Source organism: Pagrus pagrus, assembly GCF_965226575.1.
Source record: "Pagrus pagrus genome assembly, chromosome: 2".
Taxonomy (NCBI): domain Eukaryota; kingdom Metazoa; phylum Chordata; class Actinopteri; order Spariformes; family Sparidae; genus Pagrus; species Pagrus pagrus.
In genome coordinates this window covers 5,302,055-5,329,482 of record NC_140186.1, presented here as the reverse complement: position 1 = coordinate 5,329,482, position 27,428 = coordinate 5,302,055, and the positions used below count along the sequence as shown (strand labels likewise).

The 27,428-nt window shown below is 41.5% G+C and overlaps 1 protein-coding gene across 2 annotated transcripts; it reads right to left on the bottom strand.

Moving 5' to 3' along the window:
• Positions 1-1,152: 1,152 nt before the first annotated feature.
• syngr1b (synaptogyrin 1b) lies at positions 1,153-27,347 on the bottom strand. Of its 2 annotated transcripts, none has more exons than XM_084342846.1 (4): positions 26,859-27,343; positions 10,668-10,905; positions 7,677-7,822; positions 1,153-4,200 (listed from the first exon to the last, which is right to left on the bottom strand). In XM_084342846.1, the coding sequence occupies exons 1-4, from the start codon at positions 26,958-26,960 to the stop codon at positions 3,982-3,984; spliced, it is 705 nt and encodes a 234-aa protein (XP_084198972.1). In that variant the 5' UTR covers positions 26,961-27,343; the 3' UTR covers positions 1,153-3,981. The 2 variants fall into 2 exon arrangements, with proteins under 2 accessions (XP_084198972.1, XP_084198973.1); XM_084342847.1 differs by lacking the exon at positions 1,153-4,200 and adding an exon at positions 4,659-7,174 and having other exon boundaries at positions 26,859-27,347.
• Positions 27,348-27,428: the final 81 nt, after the last annotated feature.

The following is a 27,428-nucleotide window of genomic DNA, read 5'->3' as shown; positions in this document are numbered from 1 at the left end:
AATACACCATTGTATTGAGTGGGAATTAGAAATTAGAACAAAATTAAATATTTGTTCTATTAAACTCACCGTTACTTATGTAAAAGCTGGAAAATATAACGAGTCTATTTGATTTAGCAGTTTGTTTTACGTTTTAGTGACTTACCAATCATTAATGGTCGCCTAAATTTCCGACAGCCCTTTAAGGCAACACCCATCTTACTTTGTTAAACTCGTGAATTTAATTATTTTTATTGCGAGATTATTGAGGTTCTCGGCTCTGTTGCTACATAAAACGTTTGCAGAGTTAGTTCAATCATAAAAAAAATATAAAACAAAAATAAAAATCGAGGAAAAAATAAACAAGGAAACACCACTTCCGCTTTGTTGCTAGGTGGGATTTCTTTGACAACACCGCCACCTTGTGGTTTTAAAATGAACTACAAGAGTAAACTGCACCTACATGTTGCTGATGGATGTTGGGCCTTTTGAGCATCATTGTTGACTTCATTTTGTCTTTATGACATTTGAAATCTATTCAGTGACACAATTAATACCATTAATAATAATAATTAGTATTTTAGTTTGCCTTTACTATATTGTGGTCAGCCTACAGTGAAATAAATATGATAATTTAATACAATAAATGGATTTTCAGGAGGAGGTGTGTATTTGGATGATGCAGCTAAATACATGCCCTTTTATAAAGGTCTGGCATGCTTTTAAAGCTTATTATATACTCAGAAATTAAGAAACTGATTGGAAATATTTTAAAGTCATGCAGTCACTCACTTCTAAGCAGCTTGCCTTTAATGCAAATCCATTATTTTGATCTACAGGGTTGAGTAAAGTGAATTAAAGGAGTTATAAATATGCTTTATCGTTCACTAAATCAAAACATGTCGATGTAAAGTCTGCACTCAGATTAAGGGTAAAATTCTTGCCAGTGGAGGGAGACAAACCACATTAATGTGTCTCACTGCAGCAGATCAGTATCACTTCTGTTCTTAAAACTTGGAATGACCTGATAGTAACTAAATCATTGTTTCTTTACAACTGTGAATTGGATAAACATTAATCTGTATTTCCTGTAAAAACAATCCAGGACAGATATAACGGAGGACACCAATGAAAATGCAACTAAAACCAAAAAAATCTCAGACCAGTCATTCATATCTTTATCAGTATTTTCTTTATTTTTATTGGTTAAAATCGAAACACATCAAAAACATACATTTGTACACAATCTTTTTTTCTTAAATCGTACTTTGCTTTTGAACAGATTTCACAAAGGAACGTCACACATGTCTACGTCTACACGGTTGTACGGTATAAAGTATATATGTGAATATATACTTTGATAATTTGGTCACATTTTTTGTCGCTGTATTTTTAGAGTTAGTATTATTATCCCAAAATAAAAACATCTCCTTAGCCTGAAAGCAAAATAAAGGACGAGGGCATGGAGGACCTCACCGTTAAATCTCATCACAATAACACTCAACAGAACATAGATCTTTCTTTTGTCTTTTCTTTTTTTGTACAGAACTAGCATAATGCCCTAAAATAAAGCATAATCTTATTTTTTTCCCCCAAACACTCTAATATACTTAATTATAGATTTACATATATTTATAGAGAGATAGATATACTTTATTCTTTAAGAAAATGGAGCAATGCATGTTCATAAATACTCAGGATGTTCACGGTTGCCTCATCTGCAGATTTTGCTGAAGTAAAGTGGAAAACACAACAGATAAATAACCTGCAGCTCCTCAGTGTGGTGAGTTGTCTGTAGGCCTGCTGATTTTTGGGATGCGTAATGATGACAAATGCTTGTTTCGTTCTCGTTTTCTTTCGTGCTTAAGGACAAAAACAAGACAAAACTCAATTAGCTTTCGCTGTAAAGATGCTGAAAGAGATCTGTGACACTGCGCATGTAGGGTACACGTTGCCCTGTGTTCGTCGGATTTCGCTTGGCAGTCGGCACTAAGGCAACAGTCGAGGAAAGAAAAAAAAAAAGGCCTGTTCTTCGGGGGGAAATAAGAAAACACACACTGTCCCACATCCACACATCATTAAAACTTAAAGGAGACTTTTCAGCACACACGAACACGCTCCCGTTTAACAGTTGAGGGGAATTAGTTGCCAGATATGCCACTGTTGCTCGTTTTTGTCTATGCCGAGATCCTGTAATGCACCTCTAAGGAGTTTTGTCAGCAGAAACATGTGGTGTCTGTTTAAAATCGATATGAATGTGTGGTTGTTGTATGTGTGTGTGTTTCAATTAACACTGATCGCAGTCATTTTGCTGACTGACAGCAGACCTCAGAAGATGAAGGCAATGTGGCCACGAGCATTGATCTGCTACAGGGTGACCGTTACTGCAAAAAGCTTGACCTCCGGACTCTTCCCACCCCCCTGTGTATTTTTTAACCATAAACTGCTCCTGACATCTTTGACTGCACCGACTGTCTTTCTGCATCCCACAGCCCTCCCATGATAACCTGAACCCCCTTTCTGTGTTGTTCTACTGCAGACTGACTCCTAACTGACACCTTGTCCCAGCCGGAGAGGCTCCCCGTGCTCCCAAAATGTGAAACGTTGCCAATAAACCTCAGGTTTTATCCTTTTTAACAGACCAAGAAGTGAATGATGTGAAATCCAGTGAATTTCTTCCCCCAGCTAAATGCATTCATCGTTTCATCTACACACTAATAATCACCAGGTCAAAATGATACAGCGCCAATGTAATACTGTGTAACCTTTACCCAGAACCATGGATAAAAAACACCCAAAACAACGGGTTGTTCTGACCCAGTGAGAGTGTTACTGTTTACTTCACCATAAATTAAAATATGTTATTTTTCAATCTACTCCAGCTCTTTTTAAACTTACTGTTTGCTACTGATTAGGAATAATAAATGTATCCTTTGCCATTATGAATGCCATATACACATCGCTTTGTGCAGATTAGTGACTTTTTACTACTAGGATCTTTAATTTCTTTGTTGATTGTGGTACCGTACCTGACTACAGAGCAGCTTCTTTCCTTATTCTGAGAGAACCCTCAAAAAAATTGTTTTAATTTTACATCCCAGGTCAGTCGGATCTCAATAACCACAAAAACTTCACAGAAATAGCCTTCTTGTTTGGTCTTGTTGGTTTTATGCAGGTCATATAGAGGCATCAGTATTAAATTGAGACTTATTCATAATCAGTTAGAAGGTCTGTGTAGTATGTTTAAAGATGGCCTTCCACACATGCATTAAAGGTGGGGTGAGCGATTCTGGAGAAAGCTCTGCAGATATTTGACAACTATCGTTCTCCACAGTTGCTTACTGCACCTTTAGGGAAACATAGAAATGGTCTCATGTGTGTCTGACATGGTTTTTGCAGGGGAAAAAATTATGACATTAGCATCCTTAAAATGACACCTCCTCCCTTATTAAAAATTCCTGAATATGTAAACATGCAAATATATTTTTTTCAAATTAACAAATTTGACTTCTAGACTTCTCTTCTCTACTTCACTGTAAAGTCCGTCCTCTGTGTATGTCCTCAAGTTTCCACGTCACACTTGTGTATGCTGATTAGTGGACCGGCATTGACTTCAAAGCTATTTGTGATGTCACAACTCATGCTTTTAGCCCGCCTATGAAAATCAGTTTTTCAGTGAGTACAGAGAAAATGTATACTTTGATCAACGAACTGTGAAAACAACCTTCTGGTGTCAAACTTTGCTCGTACATTATTCAACACAGTGAACTCAAACATTCAACTGCCGAAACAAGAAGAGGAACATATTTCTGACTGGGAGACTTTAAGCTTGTTGAGTCCGACACTGGGTCAACAACATTGTTACTGGACTTACGTCAGCACTGCGTTGACCCAGACTGGGTTGATTTTGACCCAGTGATTGTTAGTGTGAAAGAAACCATACAAACCCCGCTCTAAATTAGGAAATACAGGCAACTTCACCCACACTCCCCCAAAAATATCTCAGTAGTCCTGACGCTGGTAGCCGCTGCTGCCGTCGAAGGCCCCGTCGCTGTTGGCCTGGCCCCCTCCTCCTCCTGGTGGGCTCTCCACGTCGTCCCCGCCGAAGGAGGTGTAAGGGGCTCCGGCTGCGTCCTGGCTGGGGTCCGTGTATTCCTGGGAGAAGAGGGCCGAGTCGGCCCCCAGCTTGTACCTCTGGAAGCCCAGGAAGGACTGGCCCGCCTTGGGGACGGAGGGAATCGGAAAGATGGGTAGATGACAGGAAGGCAAAGATGGGTGAAAGGTGCAGGAGAAATGATTTAGAGGTGGAAGCAGAGATGCAGCGGTGTTACAGCGGGAGGTGATGGGAGAAGAGAGAGAAGGAAACATTGATTAGTTGGCTCGGAAAGCTTGCGAAGCTTATTAGTTACTGTGAGTCATTTAGTCAGTCAGAGCAGGCTAGTTCTACCGGCAGCAGTGCAATTGTTTAGCTCCGTAATGAGAAACACCACCTCAGTGCTGCTCCGGTCCACAGAGGGACCAAGCAATTAAACCGCTTGCATTATTAAACAGCTGAGACCCTGCACTTCAAAAACACCACAAATCACACTTTTGCGGATAAATCAAGAAAAGCAGAAGACGAAAAGCACACGGAGCAAACACAGACACTCGGATGGAAAAGAGACGACCACGGAGGGAGCTGAGTGGATTCAAGTGCTCGGAGCTGGGAGGGTTTTATTTACTGGTGTGTCGAAACTCGATCTCATGTCGCAGACAGGATCCGTCGGTCTGATACACCACTCTGTCTCCATCAAATATTTTATTGGGCGGGTCGATTGCAAAATACGAAAACAAGGCAATACATTCTCAGAAAAGTTATTATGCTCCTTGTTTGAGAAAATAACACAATTTACAGACTGAACCCTGAATATTTCTGATTTTGTGCTCAAATGGAACATTTTTAATTTATCGTTAATGTGATAAAAGCAATTTATGACCCAATAACATGCACAGTTACAAGCCGTTAAAATCCCATGAATATGCAGTAAAACAGTTTGATGCTTCAATTAAATTGTCCTAAAACTGCTTAAACCGTGGAGTCAATCTCAAAAAGCTATAAAAACAACTAATCCACCTACTGAACTTAATAAAATAGTCATGAAGAGGGAAAGGCATCGGTCGTGCGTCGAGAGTTACAGTGAAAAACTTTGAAACACAAAACTGGAGGAATCAAAGGGATTAGTTTGACATTTTGGGAACACGTCTTCACTTTCTGGCAGAGAGTTAGATGAGACGACTGATGCCACTTTAATGCCTGTCAATTGAGTGCAGCAGGGATGCAGATTTTTGTGGGCCAAGCCGATAGTGAGCGTCACCCCCGGGTCCCCAGACAAAACGCAGTGGGAATTTTCCGATTTGATTTTGAATTCTTGCCGAAAATACGCTGCGTGGCGGACAAAAGTTTATGATGCTCAGACGTTTTGTTCAGCAGGATAATCCTCCAAATGAATACCACTTTTATGATTTTTGGAAGCGTAGATGCAATCATCAGAAGTAAAAGAAGCTAACGTTATGCTATAGACAAACAACGTCACGGTCGTACGACTTCGACGTCACCACCACTAAGCCTGGCGTCCATGTTGCACCCAAAATCCCTGCATGATAACGACTTCCCAGCTCTGGAAATGGGAGCATCCAAGGAGCATGTGAATGCAGCATCATTGCTGGTGTGTTTGATGTCGTAGAACAACACGCGAAAGTCTATTACGCTCGTGTTAAGCACAGACCAAAAGACCCATTTGACTTTGAGACGAAGGGAAGTGCAAAACTGCTGACACGTCTCAGGGTTTTGGGACTCATGCCTGCAGCACCCTGTACGAATCTGGAGCCAGCAGCTGGTGAGCTTAGCTTAGCTAGCCTGGCTCTGTCTAAAGGCCCAGAGATTCCACCTAGCAGCACCTTTAAAGCACATTGATCAACGTGTTATATCCCTCTGCCCCGTTTGACCCTGAAGTCCTGTCGCTACAGGATGTCGCTGCTCGTGGCCAAGAAATGATCTGGCACGTATCACCCCACAACACTGCGACATGTTGTTTTCACACAGGGCTTTTCACAAATCAAACACATGAGCTATAACATCTTAACAAGTGAGCTTGTGCTGGGAGATGGATTTTGTCACCTCCAAACAGAATCAATTATGCTAAGCTAACATAACCGGCCGCTGTTGGTTGTTTCAATCCTCTCATCTAATAACGGTCTTCCCAAAATGCTAAACTATCCTTTTTGAGGTATGGAGTCTGGAGGTTGATGCTAAGGCTTTGAATGTAGCTTCATCAAAAACACAGAGAAATAAAAAACTTTTACAGCTTAAAGCAATGCACTTCGATAAATGCATAAAAACTCATTACAAAGATCGAATAAATCACATTCTAACCAAATCATTTGATATAAAACTTAATAATTCTGACCCCCTATGGTGAAAAAGTAAAACACCAATCACTCTGCACACCTTCATAATGATGAGAAGAAGTGATGGCCTGCTGTGGAAATCAAGACTGCACTTGTTTAAGGGCTTATGGTGGAGCTACACCTGTCAACCACCCGAACAACAAACTGCTGAGCTGCCTGCTTTGAATATGAAATAAAAACTGTCCAAAAACCAAAACAACCAACTACATGGCAGTGCGTTTGCATTCTTATCTTTATTTTTTCGCTTGTTTTTCTATCAAAGACATTAACGTGAATATGTAATACCAGTTTTTGGTTCGGAGGATTTTAATATTCACGTGGGCAGGAAGCTTTTATTTCCAAAACAGATGACAGGGATTGAAGTAGGTGTTAAAGGCCAGAAATCTCAGCATATTGGCGATGTCACTGTTGAGTCATACATATTGATCAACAATTGAATCGACCCACCTGCACAAACATTATCATCAAAAACGTGCTTGCGGCCTGGAAATAAGTAATTCAACTAGGGTGGGCGGAAATATTAAGCAACATCTTGATGTTACTGGCTCTCCTCCCTTAAACAAGTGCAGCCACAGTCAAGTAACAGGAGTGTGTGTGCGACCAGCTGTGGAGGGTTACGGCAGCAGAAGGAGAAGACAGAGCGGAGTCAGACAAAAGGTTGATTGGGCTGAGGGGGGAACAGCTTGGTGTATTCCTCTTCGAACGACACGTTCTTTAACTTCTCCATAGAGAAGAGAGTCTGAGCACCCTGTTGGAAAAACATCCACATGCATATGAGTTCACATGTACACGGATCCAAGCACAAAAAGAAGATGGAGGAACAGTGGCGATACATTTTTCGAGAGCTCACTGGTAAGGAAAAATGTGACCCGAATATTAGGTCTTCTTACGCCATCCACAGCACTGCCTATCACCTGTTCTGTTATACTATGACATATACTCAAATGAAAACGGTACAAAGACGATATAGGAGGCAGCAGTTTCAGCAGCACAGTTCTGGGACCCTAGCTTAACATTAGCTCAGTGTAATAGTCTTAAAGGCACAAACAACCACCTGTTAACTTAAACAGCTAGCTACAAAACTGAACTATGCACTATTTGTGTATTTGTTGGATGCAAGGATGGGGCAAAGTTCATGGGCTCAAACAGTTTATTTGCAGATGACTGCGTTCTGTTTTTATATACAGTTTACACAGTGTCCCAGCTTTTTTCTGAATCAGGTTTGTACACTGAGGTGTGGAGGCCCTTACCCAGGTGAAGATGGAGAAGAAGGAGAATGTGATGGCTGCCCGGGCAGCGTCCCCTCCCTCCCTCAGTGGGTTGTCCTCATGCTTGGTCACCTGCCACTGGTTCGCCAAGAAACAGAAGCCCACAAACCACATGAAGGACCAGAACGCTGGAAAGAGAGACAGGTGGAGAGACAGAGTTAAATAATGATCAATATAAGACATCACCTGAGATATGACATTTTGTTTTCACCATTTTCTGGAGTGAAAACTGGTAAAGAAATACTTTTGACTTTAGACTTTCTGAGAAATGCTCTTATTTGCTTTCATGCCGAGAGTTAGATGAGAAGATTAATGCCTTTGTCTGTCTGTACACTTAATATGGAGATTGAGCTGGCAGGTGGTTAGCTTAGTTTGGCAGTACACACACAAAGATCTTCTCATCCAAGTCTTGGCAGGAAAGCAAATAATCATATTTCCCCGAATGTTATAAGAATAAGTTGACATCACCAGATTGCACCTCTGCAGTTTTTCCTAATCTTAAATGAGTGTCAAAGAAAAAAAGGTGCTGCATCGATTGTAAAGCCATCTGTGACATTTTCCTTTATTTTGTACTGTATGAATAACATACTTTACAGTGACTGAGGAAGTGCAGGCCAAGACAGCTAAACTGCAACAGCTTGAGGTCTTGGGTGGGATTTAAATTGTGTACTATCAGCATAACAATGGAGAACACTGGAGACAATTGCGACTCAGTTGAAAACAACAAGGGACCAGGGATAGACCCCTGTGGCACACCATGTAAAATAAAAAAAGACTCAGCAGAAAATTAGCCACAAAACAAGATACGTTTCTATGCTGCTGTGGAGTTGATGCAACTAGAGGAAGATCGAGATGTAAAAGGGATTCAGTGACATCTACTGCAGTTGGAAGTCTGGCAGTGGGAGAGACAGACTATCAGGAACATCCAGGTCTGATCAGGACACATGTACCAGATTTTCACCGGGTTCAGTACAGTGTAAAGCATATCAGACTACAACTTGGAGACAGCAGGAGAAAGAAAAGGGAGACAGAGTGCATGAGTGATGAAAATAGGGAAGGAGGATCTTGTATGTGACAGCAACGGCCTCATTAACTGTCTCCACGCTTTACTATCCTGTCATCAAGTCTGAGTTCACTGCAGTACAGCAGTGCAGCAGAGTAGGAGAGGAAGCCACTTGCAGAAACACGAAAGCACGACGTCTCAGAGGATTGTTAGCGCCAGAGGAGTACTCCTCTACTTATTATCCCTCTCACAGCTCCTCTCCTTTTGTTGTGTTGATAACTAACAATCTCTTTTTTTAGAGACGCTCTCCGAGGGTAGGGGAGATTTTGAGGCTTTTGATCAGCTGGGAAAATCTGTCAAGGAACGAGGGAATAAAATATGTTCTCTGATCAATACAATCTCATGTAGCCTAACAGAGAGAGGAGCACCTTAACCCTGTTTTTCAAATACAATGAAGTTTGGTAGCACAATACTGGAGATGATTTAACTAGATCAGGGCCGATATTATATATCATCGACTATCACCATATTTGCCATCATATCCAGTATTCTCAACAATATCAAACAGCTGTTACGGCATTTTCGGCTTTTAGTTTGAGAAGAAAATGGAGCCGTCTTGGCAGCGGAGGCAACGCAAGTCGATATTTGACAAGGTCATGAACCAGTGATAGAGTAGCTGCACCTAACTCTGCAGGCTATTCTGTTATGTTTCCAGAGCGCCTATCCCAAATTTCATTACAGCGCCTGGAAGCATCCATCATTTTAAAAACGATTCCCAGTGTATCAAAACATGGAAAACAAAATCCTGAGCTTTGAATAGTAGTATGTTGTCATCAGTAACTGGCCACAAATGTTGGATATCACCCAAGCCTAGATTTAACACCAGAAAGCATAAACAGTAATTACCTAAAAAATAGAGATCAAATATCTCTAATTCCACATTTTTTCTTCCCAACTTTCCAGAAACTGCCAGGCTCGTTATCCTTACAAAAACTTCCCTGAACTGTTTTTGTTGTTAAACCTCATTTATGAGGTTCATTTATCTCACATATTATCTCCCCATCCATCCATTATCAGCTATTAAATGACTCTGCAACATGAAAAGGGTTGCTCACACTGCCTATTCCACTGAAAAGTAACAGACGACTATGTGCTTCGCTGCTTCTAGTCTCTGTTAGACTCCTTTGTGTCTACTAAATTCGCTGTAATTCTTCCAATAACATTTTAATAAGCCAATAGTACTGCAGGTCCCGGGAGGTAGACGTGTGTCTCAGCAAATTTCCATAAAATCTGAAACCCTCGGGCCACGTATTGACCTATCAGAGTTGGTTGGTGTACTAATCTATAGGGTACACTTGAGGTCAAGAAATCTATTTCTGTAAGCTGTGGCTGAAATGTCTTCGGGTGTTGCAGGAAGCAAGAAAACTGCATCGATGGGGACATGTGCTCTGTAATTGCCTTGTTGTAATTTATTTTATTAGCTTTTAAATGTTATTGCCTTACAAGCTGCTCACTTTATGAATCCGTTTCGAAAAGAACCATTCAGCTCGAAATTATCCGTCCCAGGTTCATTTTGTATCCATTCTGCAGCACACAGTGGCTTTACAGCCCTGCTCATGCATCCGTCTCTGTGTTGATGCTATGGAGTGAACATTAATTCTCTTGAGGAGCCTTTACTCTTCTGTGTGTGGGAGGTGAATACAGCAAGAAAACATTATTGCAGTCGTCGGCCGCACTCGATAAGTTCAGATGTATTTAAAAGGCATGTAAAAATGTGTTTAAAAAACAAAAGAAATCAGTTTGCTTGTCTTTTATTGTGGTAGGTGGCTGGTGTTTACATGGTTATTATAGGTTATTATACAGCCTAGTCTGTATTTGTATAGAGTACGTCAGTGATAAATGTGTAAAAGTAACAGTGTACCCATATGAGTGTGAGTATCCGCTGTGTTGTCAAGACTCATTGGGTTTACCTGACAATCCGATATCAGCCAGCACCGCCTTCTTACGGTCTTTGACGCTGCTGATCTGGGGGAAGTACACGTCCAGAGCCAGGAAGGCCACGCAGCAGAGGAAGGCCATGGAGCCCATGAAGACGCCATAGTTGCAGGCGTTCTGGTTGCGGTTGAAGATGCAGTACTCCTCTATCTCGTTGGGGCGGTTGATGTAGCCCTCGTTGGCGATGCAGCCGAAGATCACGATGGAGAAGAGCTGCAGAGGGGAAAGAGAAGAAGATACAGTCAGGAACTTTGGACTGTCATTTAATGGGATACAGTTTAAAGACATTTGATAGGAGGCATATATCGGTTTGTTCGTTGCTTGGTTGATTTGTTGGTTTGTCAGCAGGATTACACAAAGATGACAGAACAGATTTCCACAAGACTTGGATGGAGGATGGGTCTCGGCCCAGAATAGACCCCGCTTACTTCTGGTGAGGAACCAGTTAAAGGGACAGGTCAAGGAATTTTGTCTCATTTCTTTATCATTGCAAGAAAGTGTGTTTTTGGACCTTTTTTGTTCATTTCTCAGGGAATAATGCATGGATCATGATGAAAAAAGTTCTGCAAATCAAATGTGGATCCAAATATCAGTCCAGATCTAACAGATTTAAATACTGTAAGTCTTATAATATACAGTATTTGCATCTTTGGAGACAGTAACAACTCATAATGGAACATTCATTTATCCATTGTTCAAATAAAATCCGCAGCAAATTACAATTGTTGCATTATCTTTAAACTGCAGATTATTTTCATAATTAATTTATTTTTTTCTTCGATAAAATATCAAAAATGAATCATAAAATTGCTATCTGTTGTCTGACCAACAGTCCAAAACCTGCAGATATTCAATTTACAGCGCTTTAAAAAGAAAGAACAGCTCCACTCTCTAATGTGAAGCTGAAAAGGTTATAAAATGACTTAAAATAGCTCTATTATATGCAATAAAAAGTTATGATATCATCTGAGAATTCATTCCATCGTCAAGCCTTATTGCATTTTGATTTGCTTTGCTGCAGTGTTTGTTCAGAAAAAGCCCTTTGACAGTCCAAAAGAATACCACCTGCTGCAGTCAGGCGGTATATTTAGACTGACCGGGTAATTTATGAATAAGAAAATGTTTCAGCGTGACGCTCTCAGCCCTTAATGTCACGACAACCCTGCGGGGGAGTTTTATGAATAATCGCTCACGTCCTTTTCAAACAGTTTTCGCTCAGTGTGCTGCTGGGCTTTCTCTTCAAATATGTGGTTTAACTGTGGAAAAAATGTGCCTTCCGCTGCAACACTGCAATTTAGTATGACATCTATACTGAACATTTGTTCAGATCTAATTTCTATTCCAAAGATTAGAGCGCCTACATTTCGAGGGACTACAGATGCAAACGACCTGCTGTAATTTATTCATATGTGCACAGCCCCTTCCATTTCAGTTCAGGTCAAATTAAATAAACTATTTATTGTTTACAAATGCATCTTCCTTTTAATTTTGTGCAATTTATAAGGAGCATCTTCAACCATCATTTCACCTCTAAATGCCTCAGTAATGATAAGATTGGATGTCGACAGGAACCTGTTAGCTAAATCAACAACTTTCCCCTCCGCTTCACCAGGATATTTGAAAGTAAAATTGCATTTCATGTGGAAACTAATTTCTTTCAACACACTATTCTTCCTTTTTTTAAGGAATAGTGTGATATATTTGGGGAAATACACTTATTTGCTTTCTTGCCAAGAGTTATAAGAAAAAAAAATCAATACAACAAAACACCAGCAGCGGGTTCGAAATGAGGAAACAGCTCGCTTGGGTCTGTTCAAAGGTAATCGTGTTAATAAGTGATCTTTAGAGCTGATGCTAGACAGAGCCAGGGGTTTTTGTACTAATAATAATTTCCTTAAATGCTAAACTATTTCTATTCACAAATGCTGTGTCTGATACCTGGCCCATCAGAACCACACACCTTCACTGTGGTAGTTTACCTGCATTGGAGATTAAAGCATCCTCTCAAACCTAAAGCTCTCGCCGGAGTCATTCACTCCAACACAAACCAGTGTATCCCTGAGGTCCACATCCTCACAGTATAGGAGTGGCTCTCATGAGAAACCCAAAACACTTCACCAAATGCTCATAAACATCTGGAAAAAGCTTTGAGTTACAGTATTACACTCAAGCTGCAACACCTAAATTTGTTGGCCACTTGGGGTCAGCAGAAACACAACATGCCATTGAAACATCATCTCTTTTTTTTAGTGGATATAGTGAACCTGTTTGCAAACAGTTGCTTATTTACAGTCCACATACACTCTTTTAGCTTATTTTTTGGTTGTCTGGCTGGTAAGTGCTCCGCTACAGATTTATTTTTTTGCTGAAAACATCCCGAGAGCTGTAAGAGTGAATCAGAACAGTTAATGTGTGGGTTAGACAGCTGAAACTCAATATAAAGCGACTAGTGGTAGCATTAAAATCACACTGTCGTCTCATTTTAAAACTTCCACCCTCAACAAAATATTCTATTTCATTCCAGGAGAATATTCTGATGGTAACATGAAATCAAAACAAAATTAAAAAAGAAAAAAAAAGGTTTTAGTCACATAGACATCCTGCACCAATGTCGGGACTTTACATGAACCATTCAGTGTTTGTGCATGTGCTGAAAAGTAAACCGTCACATGTTCCATACTACACTTGCATAAGCATTGATAATGAATTATTTCAAAGACAGGCGATATTAAGAATGCAAGTATTGTGTATTGTATTTGACAGAAATACGCACTGAATGTGCTTTTGATGCTAATTGCTTGTCTGTTTAATTCAACTGGTGGATTACACGGTCCTCTTTAGACTCTTGATCGTACAAAATCCTTTTTAAAAACCGAACGTGTCTAATTTAAAAAGATCCATGGCGGCACGTTGTAAATGCGATGCCTGTATTCTTAACTGGAGAGGTTTGATCCTGACGGGGTCGGTTTGGAGCGAAGACGGCGACAAAATGGAGTCAATCACATTGTAGGAGGAGGTTACGTCTCTCTTGCGCTCTTTCGTCCTCCCTCCTCTCTTTTATTTCCTCCTCCTCTCCTGCCTGCCTTCGCCTCGAGGAGTGGAGGCGCAAAGGGCTACAAAATGGAGCCAATAACAGGAGCAGGTTACTAAGATACCATCTAATCCCTCTCTCCTCTACAGCGTTACAGAAAACACCCTTTCTGAGGCCGTAAATATGAGACCACACACATACGTGACGCCCACAGTGTTAGTATTCCACCCTGCAGTGCAGCGTAGCAGTCGACTTTGTACTTCAGTTGATAGCAGCGGATCAGACAACTCCATCCAACTGACAAACCCTCAGACCAAACCTCCGGGGGAGCTTGTTCTGTCTGGATGAGACCGACACTGTGTTTATGTTTGTCTGCAGTCTGTGTGCGGATTTTTGCTGCGGTGAGTGATGGACTGTGAGTGTGTGTGTGATTGAGAGAGAGGTACAGAGAGACAGAAAAGCGAGAAGCGAACCTCGGGGTTGGCTAGCTGCTCGGACAGTTTACCCAGCTGTTTGTGTCTCTGTTTATGAGACAAATGACAGCGGTACAAAGGCAGAGCGCACAATAGACGGCGCATCCACTGACAGCAAAAGACCATGAAGGCCAACAACCAGGCCGGGAGGAAACGGGGATGTCAGTCATGATGGGGATTACAGCGCAGTTTTTTTATCTTCTTTATCTGCTTTCAAGCTCTTGTTTTCCACTGTCTGGTTCACACTTGGACGTTTTCACTGCCGACACCGAGGACTCAACATCTGGAGTGTCAGTCGAAGCAGAATTTAAGTCTGTTAAATTAGATTTCTGAGATTTAATCCATTCGACCGAGAGAGGGGGAAAAACATAAAAAGTCACCTTGTACTTTGATATCGTATCACACTTTGAGGGAATTCCCTGCTCTCCATGCCTTACTTTATCCCAGTGCTGGCCTAGTTAACACCAGCGTGTGTGTGTGTGTGAGTGTGTGTGTGTGTGTGTGTGTGATGGTGTTTGAACATCTTAGACTTTATCAGAACAGACAACTGTACCGCTGGAAAAAAACATTACCAATGTACGATGCAATGTTTCTACTAACATGTTGAAACTTTACATTTCTTTATGTTTAGTTTTCTATATTATGTTGTGACAACGTTGTGCTTACGCTCTGGTTAGGTTAGGTAACTCCTTAAACATATCCACGGGCGTCAGACTGACGGTGACCGTATAATTGTGACATCACAACGTTACATCAGCCCTCACGGCTCGTTTAAGAGCACAGACTCTGGATACAGACTGTGCATTTCTCCGAGGATTGACGATTCGATACTTTCAGGGTATTTTCAGAGCACCTAGACCTGTAGAAACTGTTAAAATGCAGGGAGAGAGCGCGCATCAGACAGTGAGTTTTGACAGCCGTTCATCTTACTACCTAATGAAGTAACGCCTGAGTCACTTGTATTAATCAGCAACGACACCAGTGACTCAGTACATTACAGTGCATGCGGTCTTTTTGGGCGACCCTGTAAAAACATCACTAATTCGCCGCTCTTCGGACAAGTTGAGTGGAGATCTAACGGCTTTCTGCATCATGTAGAGACGAAACATGAGCTGGCATTTGGAGTCTTGATGTCAAACGGGAACACTTTGTTAGCAAGCATGCACAGCCTCCCTCCATCCCCTTTCTCCTTCTCTGCTCTCCAGTCGGTCTCGGCCTCACGCGCTCCTCTCTCCGTGAAAAGAAGGATGTGCAGGTTGAGGATAGTAACACCTCGACACCCCCCCCCCCCGTGTACCTGCAGCCCTTTTTCATTACAGAAAGAGATGATGAAGAGATGGAGGAAGGAGATGGAGGGATTGCGGAGGGGATGAGCGGAGGGAAGCGTCGGGGGCAGAAGGGGTATGGAGGCGGTGCTATTTTTGGACCGGCTGCATCATCGCTGGCTCCCTCCCCCCCTCGTCTTCTCCCTTCTCCCCCTCGTTACTCGCCCTGCCTCTGCCCATGAGCGTTCTTGAGAAAAATGAGATGAGCGCACTCCGACACACACACACACACACACACGCACACACACACTCAACCATACACAGCTCAAACACACGCACACTTTGTCCACTGCTTCACATGCCCGGCTTTCTTTACGATTCGGGTCAGAAAACACAAAGTCATACACACACAGAGTCGATCACATGATGTCGTTGGGATGTAAGACTTTCTTTCTCCTCAGAAAGGTCAGCTAATGAACCTGTGCTAAAGATATTTACCAAGAATGTCTCAGTCTCGAGACCTTCAGAGTGAACCAGAACACTTAAAGAATAACTTCAAGTGTGCTGCAGTTTGCACAGTGAAAGACAAGAGAGGGACAGAGATAATCTTTGTGTCCTATTATCTAGCTGCTTGTTATTTTTTTAGCAATCAGCACAGCAAGTCTTCCAACTGACTCAACTGAATAGATTTATTTGCCTGAAAGACTTTTTCAGATCTATTTACTTGATTTTTCTGATTTCGAATGAATTGCTTACATAGTTTACATTAAACTAACACATTCATACAGTTAACAACATGCAGCTACAACTGAAGGCCAGATGTTCTTTGTGTTATTTATATTCATAATGATAATAATGTAAGGAACTGTTTCTGGTATATTTGGTGAAGAGATCGCAACAGCAGGAAATACAAGATCTCATGCTTAATAACAATTTTGTTTCAAAGGAATCTGACAGTATTCCTTCAGTGAATCAAACTATTTGGTCAGAAGTTTTGGGAAAAAGCATGCCCCTGTTGGCTGAAGTGTTAAGGCAAGTCAGTTTTTATTTCAATAACTGTGAACTGCAACGTCCCCACCTCATCTCTCTCTTATGCATTCATAATCATAAATGCAGGAACAAAATGCCACAAAAACATAATTTATTGCAACTGCAGTACGCTTCACAGAGCAAACAAGAGCTGCACGATATGGTGAAATACATTCATAATTCTTGCATCACATTGTCACACATTTTACCTTTTTTAATTAAAAAATTGCAGCATCTGCATTCGGACATTGCACTCGACCATATTGCGATTAATAGTTTGATTAACTGCCCAAATGCAAACTGCTGAGTGTTTCTGTCCACACAGAGTAACCTCTGTACATGTACATCTGTGTCCCTTGCTGTTATTCATTCGAGTGGAGAAGGGAGTTTGTCACTTTCTGTAACAAGGACAGCAGGACCTGCAGGGCCACTAGTTTTTTAGTGATGTGACACAGTTTGGTTTTGTGATGCTCCCCTGAGAAACTCCAGCGGGAAATAAACTCACCACCAGGGGATTTTATCTTTCTATGTACCTCTATTTTCCTCGCTCTCTCTTTTTTTTTTTTCCTCCTGCCCATTCCAGTGACACAAACACCAAACGCACTTACTCGAAATAAGGATTGGTTGTGGCATGACCTAGTTCGATGGGTTTAGAAAACACGCATCGTCTTCAGGGTCACAATTATATTTGCTGTCACATGGCGCGGGGCAGATTGAATTACTGAGCTTTTTTCTCCGGCTGCTTGCAGAAATCCAGCCGCGTTTGTGACGGCTGGAGCTGCAGTATGTCCTTCACATACACATCAGCTGCTTATCGCAAGGTGTAACGGTCCCTTTTCCTACTTTGCGTGCACCCACGAAGAAACATTATATGCGCCGAAGCGTACTTTATACATGAAAATACTGAACTGCACACAAAAATGTGTAACAAATGAGATGTGAATGCTTGAACTCGGTGCTCCTAAACATTCTTCAGTTGCTTAGAAGCCGTGAAAAGTGGAGCATGTGATATGGTTTCATATGTGTCTCTCCTTCATGCCCGCCCCCACTGCTTTTTGCTGTGATTCTGTCGGTATATGACTTCTTCAGAGGTGTGTGTGTGTGTGTGTGTGTGTGTGTGTGTGTGTGTGTGTGTGTGCATGGAGGTTTCCCGGCGTCTCTGATCCGTCGACAGATCACAAGGCTCCTGGTGGTGATGAAAGCAGGCACTGTGAAGGACACCACGTGGGTTTCTGATCTTGTGACCATCAGAGGGTCACTTACAAATTGCACATTAAGGATGCCGATTGCCAGGAGTATGTGCGTCTGTGTGCATGCATGCGTGAATGCATGTGCTTCCTCCAGACTCTGCCTTTCTCTTTCTACCTCCCTTACTCTTTATCTACCTTTCCCCCTTTTTTTTGGTTTTAAATTTAAAATCTGAAATGCTAGATTCAAAGCACACACACTCCAAACAGCCATCTTAGCCACTGGATAGGTCTAAATCATATCCGTCCAGTCTGGCTGGTTGTGAATGATTTAAAGCTGCTGTTGTGCTGGCTGAAAGGCCCTTTTGGATCCATTGTAAAGTGCAGACAATTGAGCCGAGCCTCATGTCACCCTGGTATTCACACACTGTACCTCGCACAGAAATCCTGCATTCGAAACTAGCCACACGTACGCACACTGAAGGACACACCAGACCGTGGCCTAGCACTGCATTTTTCCAGGTCTCAGCGACCTTCAGCGTAGTGTGTTCACAACCGAGCAATAAACGAAATGCCATCCAAGGAAAATATACTGAAAAGCAGAGTCCTTCTCTTACAGAGCAAGTGAATGTCACCATCTAAAATGTGATTATGCTTCAAAAATATCTCTGTCTCAACTGAGCCTTCAAGACCTCCTGAAACAAGACAACAGTGACATTTTTAACTCATTTTTAAAGGACCTGCCTTTATTTGGGGAATGTCAACAAGTATCAGATAACGGTGGGGGAAAAGATCGACTGATAGATGCATCCTGATTCTCTCCTGAACGATTACAGCATGTCTCAATGCAGCTAAGTCAATAATCAGACATTTAAAACCCATTTCTCAAAATTTCAATCGCCTGGCTCTACTCGCTTTGACTCGGCGCCACTAATTCAGTAACAAACACATTTCATTTACTAGACCTTCTTCACAATAAAAGCCGCCCGTTATTTAGACATTTAAAAGCTTTAACAGGAAATGTTGTGTTTTCAGCAGCAGTAAATTAAACATGACTCCTGAAACAGCTGAAAGTGAACACGATGAAACAGCAAAAACACAGCAGATGTTTGAAAGTACAAACAGAACGGGAGAAACTAAAGAGATTCAGTTAGAAGCTACAGAAGTACTGAGTCCGACGGCAGCGGCTTGGCCCTACTCCGGAGCAGGTCCATCTGGAGCATGGCTCGGCTCAATTCGGCACGGTGAAACTGGTAATCGAAATAATGCATGTAAACACGTGCCTCGTGTCTCTGTTCTAAGCTAGTTGACTTCATGAGTTTAGCTGAAGATGGCTTTACAAGAAATGTCCCTGTCTAAAATGACATCAATGCAATGAAATAGTAAACATGCTGTACTAGGAATTTATTCATTCTATATTATCATTGACATTATTGGACAACATATGTCCAAATCTGTCATCTATCTGTCATTTGCCAATATCGGCCGATAAGATCAGCCATCAAGATTATTCAGCTATGCATAAAAGTTTTAGAGCATTGTGAAAAAACGGTCTTCTGAGAAATATAATCAGAATTTTCTCTTTTTTTACTCGTGACCCTGCTCCACTCCGACCACTCATCTTGCACTTCACAGTTCCTTGAAATGTTTGTAATCCGTGTTTATTTGAAGCTTTTGTTGCACTCGCTCCTCATTTTGACAACAGCCGACTGCAAAAGTGATCAAATGATGAAAGAACCATCTCTGCCGAGCGCTACGATACACCGATGAGAAGACAAACCCGTAGACGAAAGACAGGTTAGATCCTCTATAAAAAACACAATGGAAAATGAGTGGTTCACCCAGGTTTTGTGTTTGAGGCAAACGACAACATTATGTCAGAGAACGACCGCAGTGAATGATCGGTAGATCTCTCCTGTAAAAGGAGATACACTTGACAGAGAGAAGAGATGTTCACTACAAGTCAACAGTGAGTAGGCTGGACTGCTGAATAATACAGGATCACTGCTGGAGGATATTTCATACTGTCTGTGTGTGTGAGAGTGTGTGTGTGTGGGGGCTTATTGTCTGCTGCAGCATGTTGGCCTTGACTGGGCATACCTGATTGCTGCTGTCACCATGGCAGCAGCTGCTCATGTAATGAGAGAGTGAGACAGAGGAAGAGAGGGAGATGGAGAGAGGAGACCTTGTCAACGTACGATTCAAGGAGAGCCACTGCAGCACCAAGGAGACATAATGAGACAGACAGACACAATCACAAGTCCGGGGCACGGCGACACGTTTACGCTCTGTCCTACCCGCTCGCTCACCTACACACCCTCAACCTGCTTCACCGTCCCCTCGCTGTTTGAATTTGGGAGGCAATTAGTGAGAACATGAACAGATGAAGGTTGTGTCTCTGCAAAGGAAACAGACGGTTCCTCAATCTTGTAAAGCCGAGCGCAATAGGATCAGGAGAGAGTGGAACCAGCAGTCTGGACTGGTGGTCATTCAGTTATTTCAGCCTGTAATTTTAGACCAGAATGACAGGATACTCAGGCTTAAAGAGCTATTTCACTAGACGTTATAATAATATTCAAGGAGCATACCACTGTGTTCGGATGTTGTAACCCATTTACTACAAATTACTTGTTTTTGTTACATGTTTCTGTATGTAAATCTCTTAAAACTCAAAGTCCTTTAATTGTGGGAATCTGCCAATATCCAGGCCGATATCATCCATTTGACACACCTTCATTTTTTATAAGCTGCTTATATCAAAATAAGTTACAGGATCAAAAATATCAAGTTGATCATCTTTGATTATTGGCGTTATATGAATGAAAACATAACTGGGAGAATCCAACAACTGAAATTGATGATCAGCTTTTCTGGGAAGAATGAAAACATGGTCCGCTTAAAACTGTAGTTTGGTGTTACAGAGTGGAGCGTCTTCCCTCGCAAGTGCTCTTCGGTCGAGTGCAGGCACACACACATCTGACACAACAGCCAGGATTCATTTCGGCCTCTTATCGAGTTAAAACCTGTGACGTTGGTGTCAGAATTCAGAGTCGCTCGTATCAGTGCGTCTAAATCATTTTTCATATCCGCACACTATTTCTCGCTGGGAGCAAAATGATTACACTGTAGAGCCTGACAGTGGTAAAGGAGAGCAGGTAGAGGCGGGCAAACTGTGCTCAGACAGGCTTCAATGCAGATCAACAGGTAGTGGTCAGGGACGTCTCTTTAATGTAGACTTGATAACAAAAACACTAGTCTTTGTTATATCCTGCTGCTTTTGATTAAAGGTTTGGTATTACTTTACACAGTGATAAAGACACTTCCTCTGAGAACAGCATCCTGATAATTCCTCTTTTAACTCACTGACTTCATCAAGTCCTACTGTCTGAATACTAAACTGCTTCAGCCACTGAGTTTAACTGTAACACAAACTGTTAATCAGATTACTTGATAACGAAAATAATCTGTTTTCCGCCCGACAATGGTGACAGTAAAACAAAGGTCAGTTAGGGAGCTCAGATGTATTTAGGGTGCTAAAACTTACAAACACAGTGCTGTAGTCTCTCAAATGCTGCCTGTATTCGCTTCTCTGAGATATTTAGTGATGGTAAGGTCAAGATTTTGAAGTCTGTAACATGTCTCTTCTCAATTCTTTCATGCTGCTACTTTTCTAGTGCTCCCTACCGCTTCCACATGTCAACATCTTGGTGGTATTCGTGTCTGACCTCCTCAGCTCAGCACAGTGGGACATTTCTATCCAGGTGAAACACCCTTTAACTTAAGTTTCAGGGACTGGAAACAGATTTATGTGCTTTTAATCAGGCAGTGCAAACACAGATAGGGCTGCAACTATTAATTATTTTCCTAATTGCTTAATCTTCTGATTAGTTTTATGAGTAATTAACCTTTTAGTCAATACAGTGTTAAGTGATTGGAAAAGAGGCTCATCACAATTTCATTTTTAAATCAGTTCTTCCGATCGACACTCCAAAACCAGCAAATATTTGACATTCTTGCTCAGAAAATGTGATTAATTGATTATCAAAATAGTTTGCAACTAATTCCTCTCCACTGACTAACCATTGCAGCATGAAACACAGACAAACAATACTTATCTAACCTTTCTACTTGAGCCAAAGGAGAACCACAGTAGACGCGATCACATCTTTTGTTTTAATACACACATGAGAGTATCGTCTGGGTGAGGAAGACAATACAGTCTATCCCTGCTGCAGTGTGTTGACAAATCGGTGGAGGGTTTAGGGATTTACTGACACTGACGAGCCAAATACCAAAATCTATTAACAATCCTATTTGACAAACAGCTGGGTGTTACTCTGGGCTCATTTGTAAATGTTTTATGCAGAGAATACAGAAAGGCTCTTTTAGATCTGCAGATGCACACAGCACATATCCACTACATGATGAGTGCAAGCAAATAAAACCATTTATACAATGCAAATACGCAGCTTGCATACTAATATAGCCTTCAAAGTGTGTCTGAATTGTGACATGTAGGCTCTAACAAACTGTGAGTGTTTGTGTGTTGAGTGCGCTGCTGTTTTACACCGAGCTGACAGAATGCGCTGCACAGCGGAGAGCGCGTCCGTGCTGCTGATATCAAATAGTTACTCATCAGCTACAAAATCCCTCCCAACTTCTGAAATGCAAATCATCACCAGAGCCAAATTTAAAAATGTTTAACCCACGTTACTTATGTAGGAGCGTTTTGATGAACAGTTGGCATTCTTCAGCAGCCAGTTAATCATCTTGTGAATAACAGTTTATAATGAGTCTGTTTTGAAATGTGGTAGATAGTGTTATAAAGCAAAGATCTCACTTAAGAGAAGGCAACCTCTGATTAACTTTGAGATGCATCTGTCATGATTTTGGTTATTGAGTTTCCTATTTCCTGTTTTATTTTGTAGGTTTTATCCTCATTTGTCATGCTTTGTTTTACACTTTTTACTTTGAGTGCCCTGCCTTTTCATAAAATCAGTATAATCACTATCAACGTATACAGAACTAGCTGTTGCACAGAGACAGTGACTGAAAGGAAGCAAAGGTTTGTTCTTTCCATTGCAAGGAAAACCACACACATTCAGCAAATATCACGTTCTTTTTGCCAAGTTAGATGCTGAACTTTGATCTGCAAATTCACGCAGCGAGCAGACAGGAACTCCGCTTCGGGCATGTCGACTTCTGAAAGCAAAGTTGCTTCTTCGGTGGAAAAAAAAGCACAGAGCAGAACCAAAACAGTATTATTTGATAAATGTTTTACGTCGGCCTCCCAAAACCTTGAACCGCAGCAGAACTTATATTAAAAAAAAAAAAGTGAAGAAGTGAAGAAAGCTTAAAAAGTTACCTCTTTTAAAAAACAGGTCAAAAGTAAAACCATAGGCAAAGAGATCTCAACTTTGCATGACAGGTTTGACCTGTTTAGTTTAATTCAGTGAATAAATTAAACGATCAATACGAACACAAGGTGCTTCCCCTCCATCTGGGACTATGTTCACTCCTCTTCTCTTCTTCCCCTTCGTTGGGCATCAACGCAAACATACTGGACTGACTCCCTGAGGCTGAATCACACAAGCACACACACACAAAAGCACTTTTTCCCACCTCCACATACAGTCAGACAAAGTGGGAGATAGAGAAAGAGAAAGGGACGGCAGAGAGAGCCCTTGACTGCCATTCATAAACCGCTCTTCCTCCTCTCTCTAACGCACACACACACACACACACACACACACACACACACACACACACACACACACACACACACACACACACACACACACACACATCTGATGTCCCCCATCACCAAATGTTATAAGTGCTGAAAGTTTCCTCCCCCACAATCCACAGCTAACTGAGTTTTAGCACCATCGCACACAGCATCACAACTCCGGCTATGGCTGTTACTATGGAGACACGTTGTTGCTCTGGTGACACCTGGGGGGCGGGCCATCTCGTGAGGGTTGATCAAGTCTTTCCATACCTGTGTGTGTGTGTGTGTGTGTGTGTGTGTGTGTTCTCAGAGTATAGTGTCCTGTAGAGAGTGATGTGTAGTGAGAGGACTGGATCAGACTATGGAACAGTTAGTGGATTAATCAATCAGTTGATCAACAAAATAATGATTGAAAACACTTAAATGATAGAAAAATACCAAACATGTGCTGGTTTCAGCCTCTAAGATGTGAGAGTTGCTTCTTTGCTCTGTTTGATTTCATCATAAACTGAATATTTTTGATATTTGAACATTCGTTCATTTGAAGGTGTCATGTTAGACTTTGGGAAATAGTGCAATAGTAAAGGCATTTTTTCACTGTTTTCTGACATTTTATAGTGCAAATATTTAATAATTTCATAACCTAATAGCTTGTGCTTATGTGTAATCTGAGTTATATTGTTTATTTTGAAAAAAAAAATGCTAAAAGGGTTTAAAAGGCTGCAGTACAAGTGTTTCCGCTGATAGAAACCCTCATTATATATTGTGACATGTCACGTTGCACAAAGTAACTGTCTTACTTGATGAACTAGAAACTATTCATGTCCCACATGCAGTAAAACAACGTCTCCAAAAGTATTCTGATCCTTTACTTAAATAAAAGTACAGATTCCACACTGTGAAAATACTCAAGTAAAAGTTATGCATTTATAACCTTCTTTAAGTAAAAGTATGTAAGCATTATCAGGAAAAAGCTCCCTTTCAGTGTTTTATTATCATATCTGATGTTTTTGGATTGATATTACTGCTGCATTAACATGTACTTTGCATTTCACTGCTGTAGATGATTAAAGCTGAGCTCATTTTAACTACTTTATATGCTGTTGGCTAGTTTAATCTACATAAAAGCAGCCCAAGTGCAATGTTTGCCTTTGAGATGCAGTCGAGTAGAAGTGTAAAGCTGCATGCAAAGAAAATATGCGAGTGAAGTACAAGTACCTCCAAGTCGTGCTTGAGTAAATGTTATTTGAGTACACGTACTTTGTTACATTCCACCAATGCAGTCCACACCATAGCACATGGCCTAGATAAAGTATTTGTAGATATGCTAAGTCCATGTCGAATTAAAACAAAAAATGCTATAATGAATAAACAAGTAAGTGTTTCAGACCTCATAACTCTGAGAAATCTGATGCTTTCATAAATATGAACTATTTCACGGTTCATTTAATCGGCGCACATGACTCATGAAGGGTTGACACGCTTTTTCACACTTGTGGTTTCGATTAAAACGACACAAGTCACGTTTCATGTGAACGCTGAGTTTACAATCAGTCACGCGTGCCTTACACGAGGGGACGGAAACAGGACCATAATGTGACAAAACATGATGGTAGACTACAACTCTTCTCTTCAGTTAAACAACAATCCATCATTTTCTCCCCAGTACTCAAGAAACGCCGACATAAAACAACCCGAAGCTTGAGTTTGGCCTACTGGCCTAAAAAACAAAAGTTCCCTTCAGTGTTCATTAGTCTTGACTTTGAAAGCAGCTTTAAAGTATCCAAGCCCTTGTGACCTGATGGAAAGTATAACTTGTGTATCCACATGAATCCACCTGCCTCTTTATCCTTTCAGCATACTTGAAAAGGCTCTTAGCGTTTTCTAAGGACATGCAGGCACAGACACAGTCCTATAAATAAGACATAATCCCAACTGTGTGACTTTCTGCTGGAGAAAAATGACCTTCACTTAATATTTTGAGTCACTTTTCAGAATAAACCTGTATGCCGGTTGTCGTATTAAGCAGCGTTACACGCAAAGTCAAACACACACTTCTTGTTTTCTGTGTGCATTTCACGAGAAACAGTTAAGTTAGAGAGTAAACGTACACATTCCTTATGAAGAAGTGCAAACAAGATGATTGAATCAGACACAGGAAACAGCCTGGGCTAGTGCTCAGTTATCTTGATCTAATCACTGTTAAATAACGCTTGACACCAGGTTGAAAACTTTTTTGTCGACTAGACAAATGGCTAGTGAATGTAAATATTCTACCAGCCACTAATCAGGCTGCTGGGTGGAGAAAATCTATCTGCCACTTGCATATTTAACCAACATTTGGCTGCTGGCTGGTGCTAATTTTGAGCTGTTTCTGAAGAGACACTTGTTTCATGCCAGTCCAAAAAGTGACGTGAATGTTATCACAGAGTCTGAACCCACAAATTCTCAGATAAATGAGAAACGGAGGTAATCCTCGGTCTGTGGTACATTCTGGCAACGAAAACGACCTTCAATGTCATTTATTTAACCAGAAAAATAGATGTAGCGTGACAAAAAAGGAGAGACAGTGGAAAGAAAGGAGTGGCAGAGCTTCTGCTTGATGCTCCCTAATGAAAAAAAAATCCTATAATTCTTCCATTAGTGGCGTTTACTGTGTGTCTGCTTGCTGATATATTCTTTGTTCCTCATCCTGAATGAAGATCGCATTAGAAGCCAAAAGGCCGAATATAAGCTCTTGGATTCCTAACTAAGTAATGAAGTCTTGAGCTCAGAGCGGCTGTCACACTTTATGCTATTCATAAAGTTATTTTGAAATCTTCAATCTGTAATGGTATCACATCCACCCTATCAAGTACCCACTCATTGATGGGAGTTTTTGGGGGACGTTGTTTACTATCCTTAGTGCTTCCTCCTGCTGCTATCCCTTTTCATTAGTGCTCCTCCTCCTCCTTTGGGAAGGGAGGGTGGGCAGTTATTATGAAATTAGTTTGTTATGAAATCCTTTAAGCATGCCTGTGAGCTCTCACTATGCTTATTAGAAAAACAATAGTTGCTGACAAGGAGAGGACAGTATAATGAACAATGCACATTAAAAAACAAACAGTGATCAGGAGCCAGTCGGGGCCTACAGCAGCCTAGTGTAGGTAAACTCCATAAACATACAATGGGAGTGAGGTGAAGTAGGAGAATAATGATGGTATATTTGGTTTAATAATTGAGAATAAAATGGGCACTATCGTGTGTATTGCATCATGTGTTATTTCTCATTAACATGCACAATATCTGGCCCCATTTTATAAACAATAAGCCACCTCAAATCCACATTTACCATATGCAGGTGTAAGAAAATGGCCTACAAGAACAACAAAACGCAAGAAACTCAGAAACAATAAACTTATATGTAATTTTTGTTGTTGTTGCTCTCTTTTAACCGGAGAGGCCACTCACCCAAGACACTATGCGGAGAATGGTCTGAGGCTGCTGGAAGAAGGTGACGGGGTCGAAGGCTCCTCCGGCTTTCCCGGCTCCGTATGCCTGCATCCCCTCCATGGTCCTCCTCCTCCTTCCTCGCTGCACAGCCTCCTTCTCTGGTCCTCCCCTCCTCCTCCGCTGCTGGTTCAAAGGCACAGGGTGTGTGGAGCACCGGGGCGACCGAGACGGAGGAGGAAAAAAATCCCCGAGTCTCTGCTCCTGCTGCTACTATCACTGCTGGTGGTGGTGCTGGTGGTGCTGGTGGAGGTGTGAGGGCGGATGGACGCTCGTGTCTCCTCTCTTGTTGTTGTTTTTTTTTAATTTAACCTCTAAATTCCCCTGTTGTCCTCTTTCGATATCCGGCCAGGGGGAGGCTGTGTGCCAGTGTTGTGATGATGCTCTCTCTCTCTCTCTCTCTCTCTCTCTCTCTCTCGCTCAGCTCTGGGAGCCGCTGGCGAACACGTGAACGCGCCTCCGTTTGTCACGCCTCGGCGAGCACGCGCACGTGTTTGAAGGAGTCACGCGCTTTTCTTCCCCCTATTTGTT

What these genes read in the sequence shown, in the direction of transcription:
- syngr1b (XM_084342846.1), bottom strand. Translation starts at nt 26,960, where the DNA reads ATGGAGGGGATGCAGGCATACGGAGCCGGGAAAGCCGGAGGAGCCTTC. An exon ending in TTCTCCGCATAGTGTCTTGG is followed by an intron (nt 10,906 to 26,858) that starts GTGAGTGGCCTC and finishes TCCCCTCTGCAG; the next exon opens with CTCTTCTCCATCGTGATCTT. An exon ending in TCTTCTCCATCTTCACCTGG is followed by an intron (nt 4,201 to 7,676) that starts GTAAGGGCCTCC and finishes TCCGTCCCCAAG; the next exon opens with GCGGGCCAGTCCTTCCTGGG.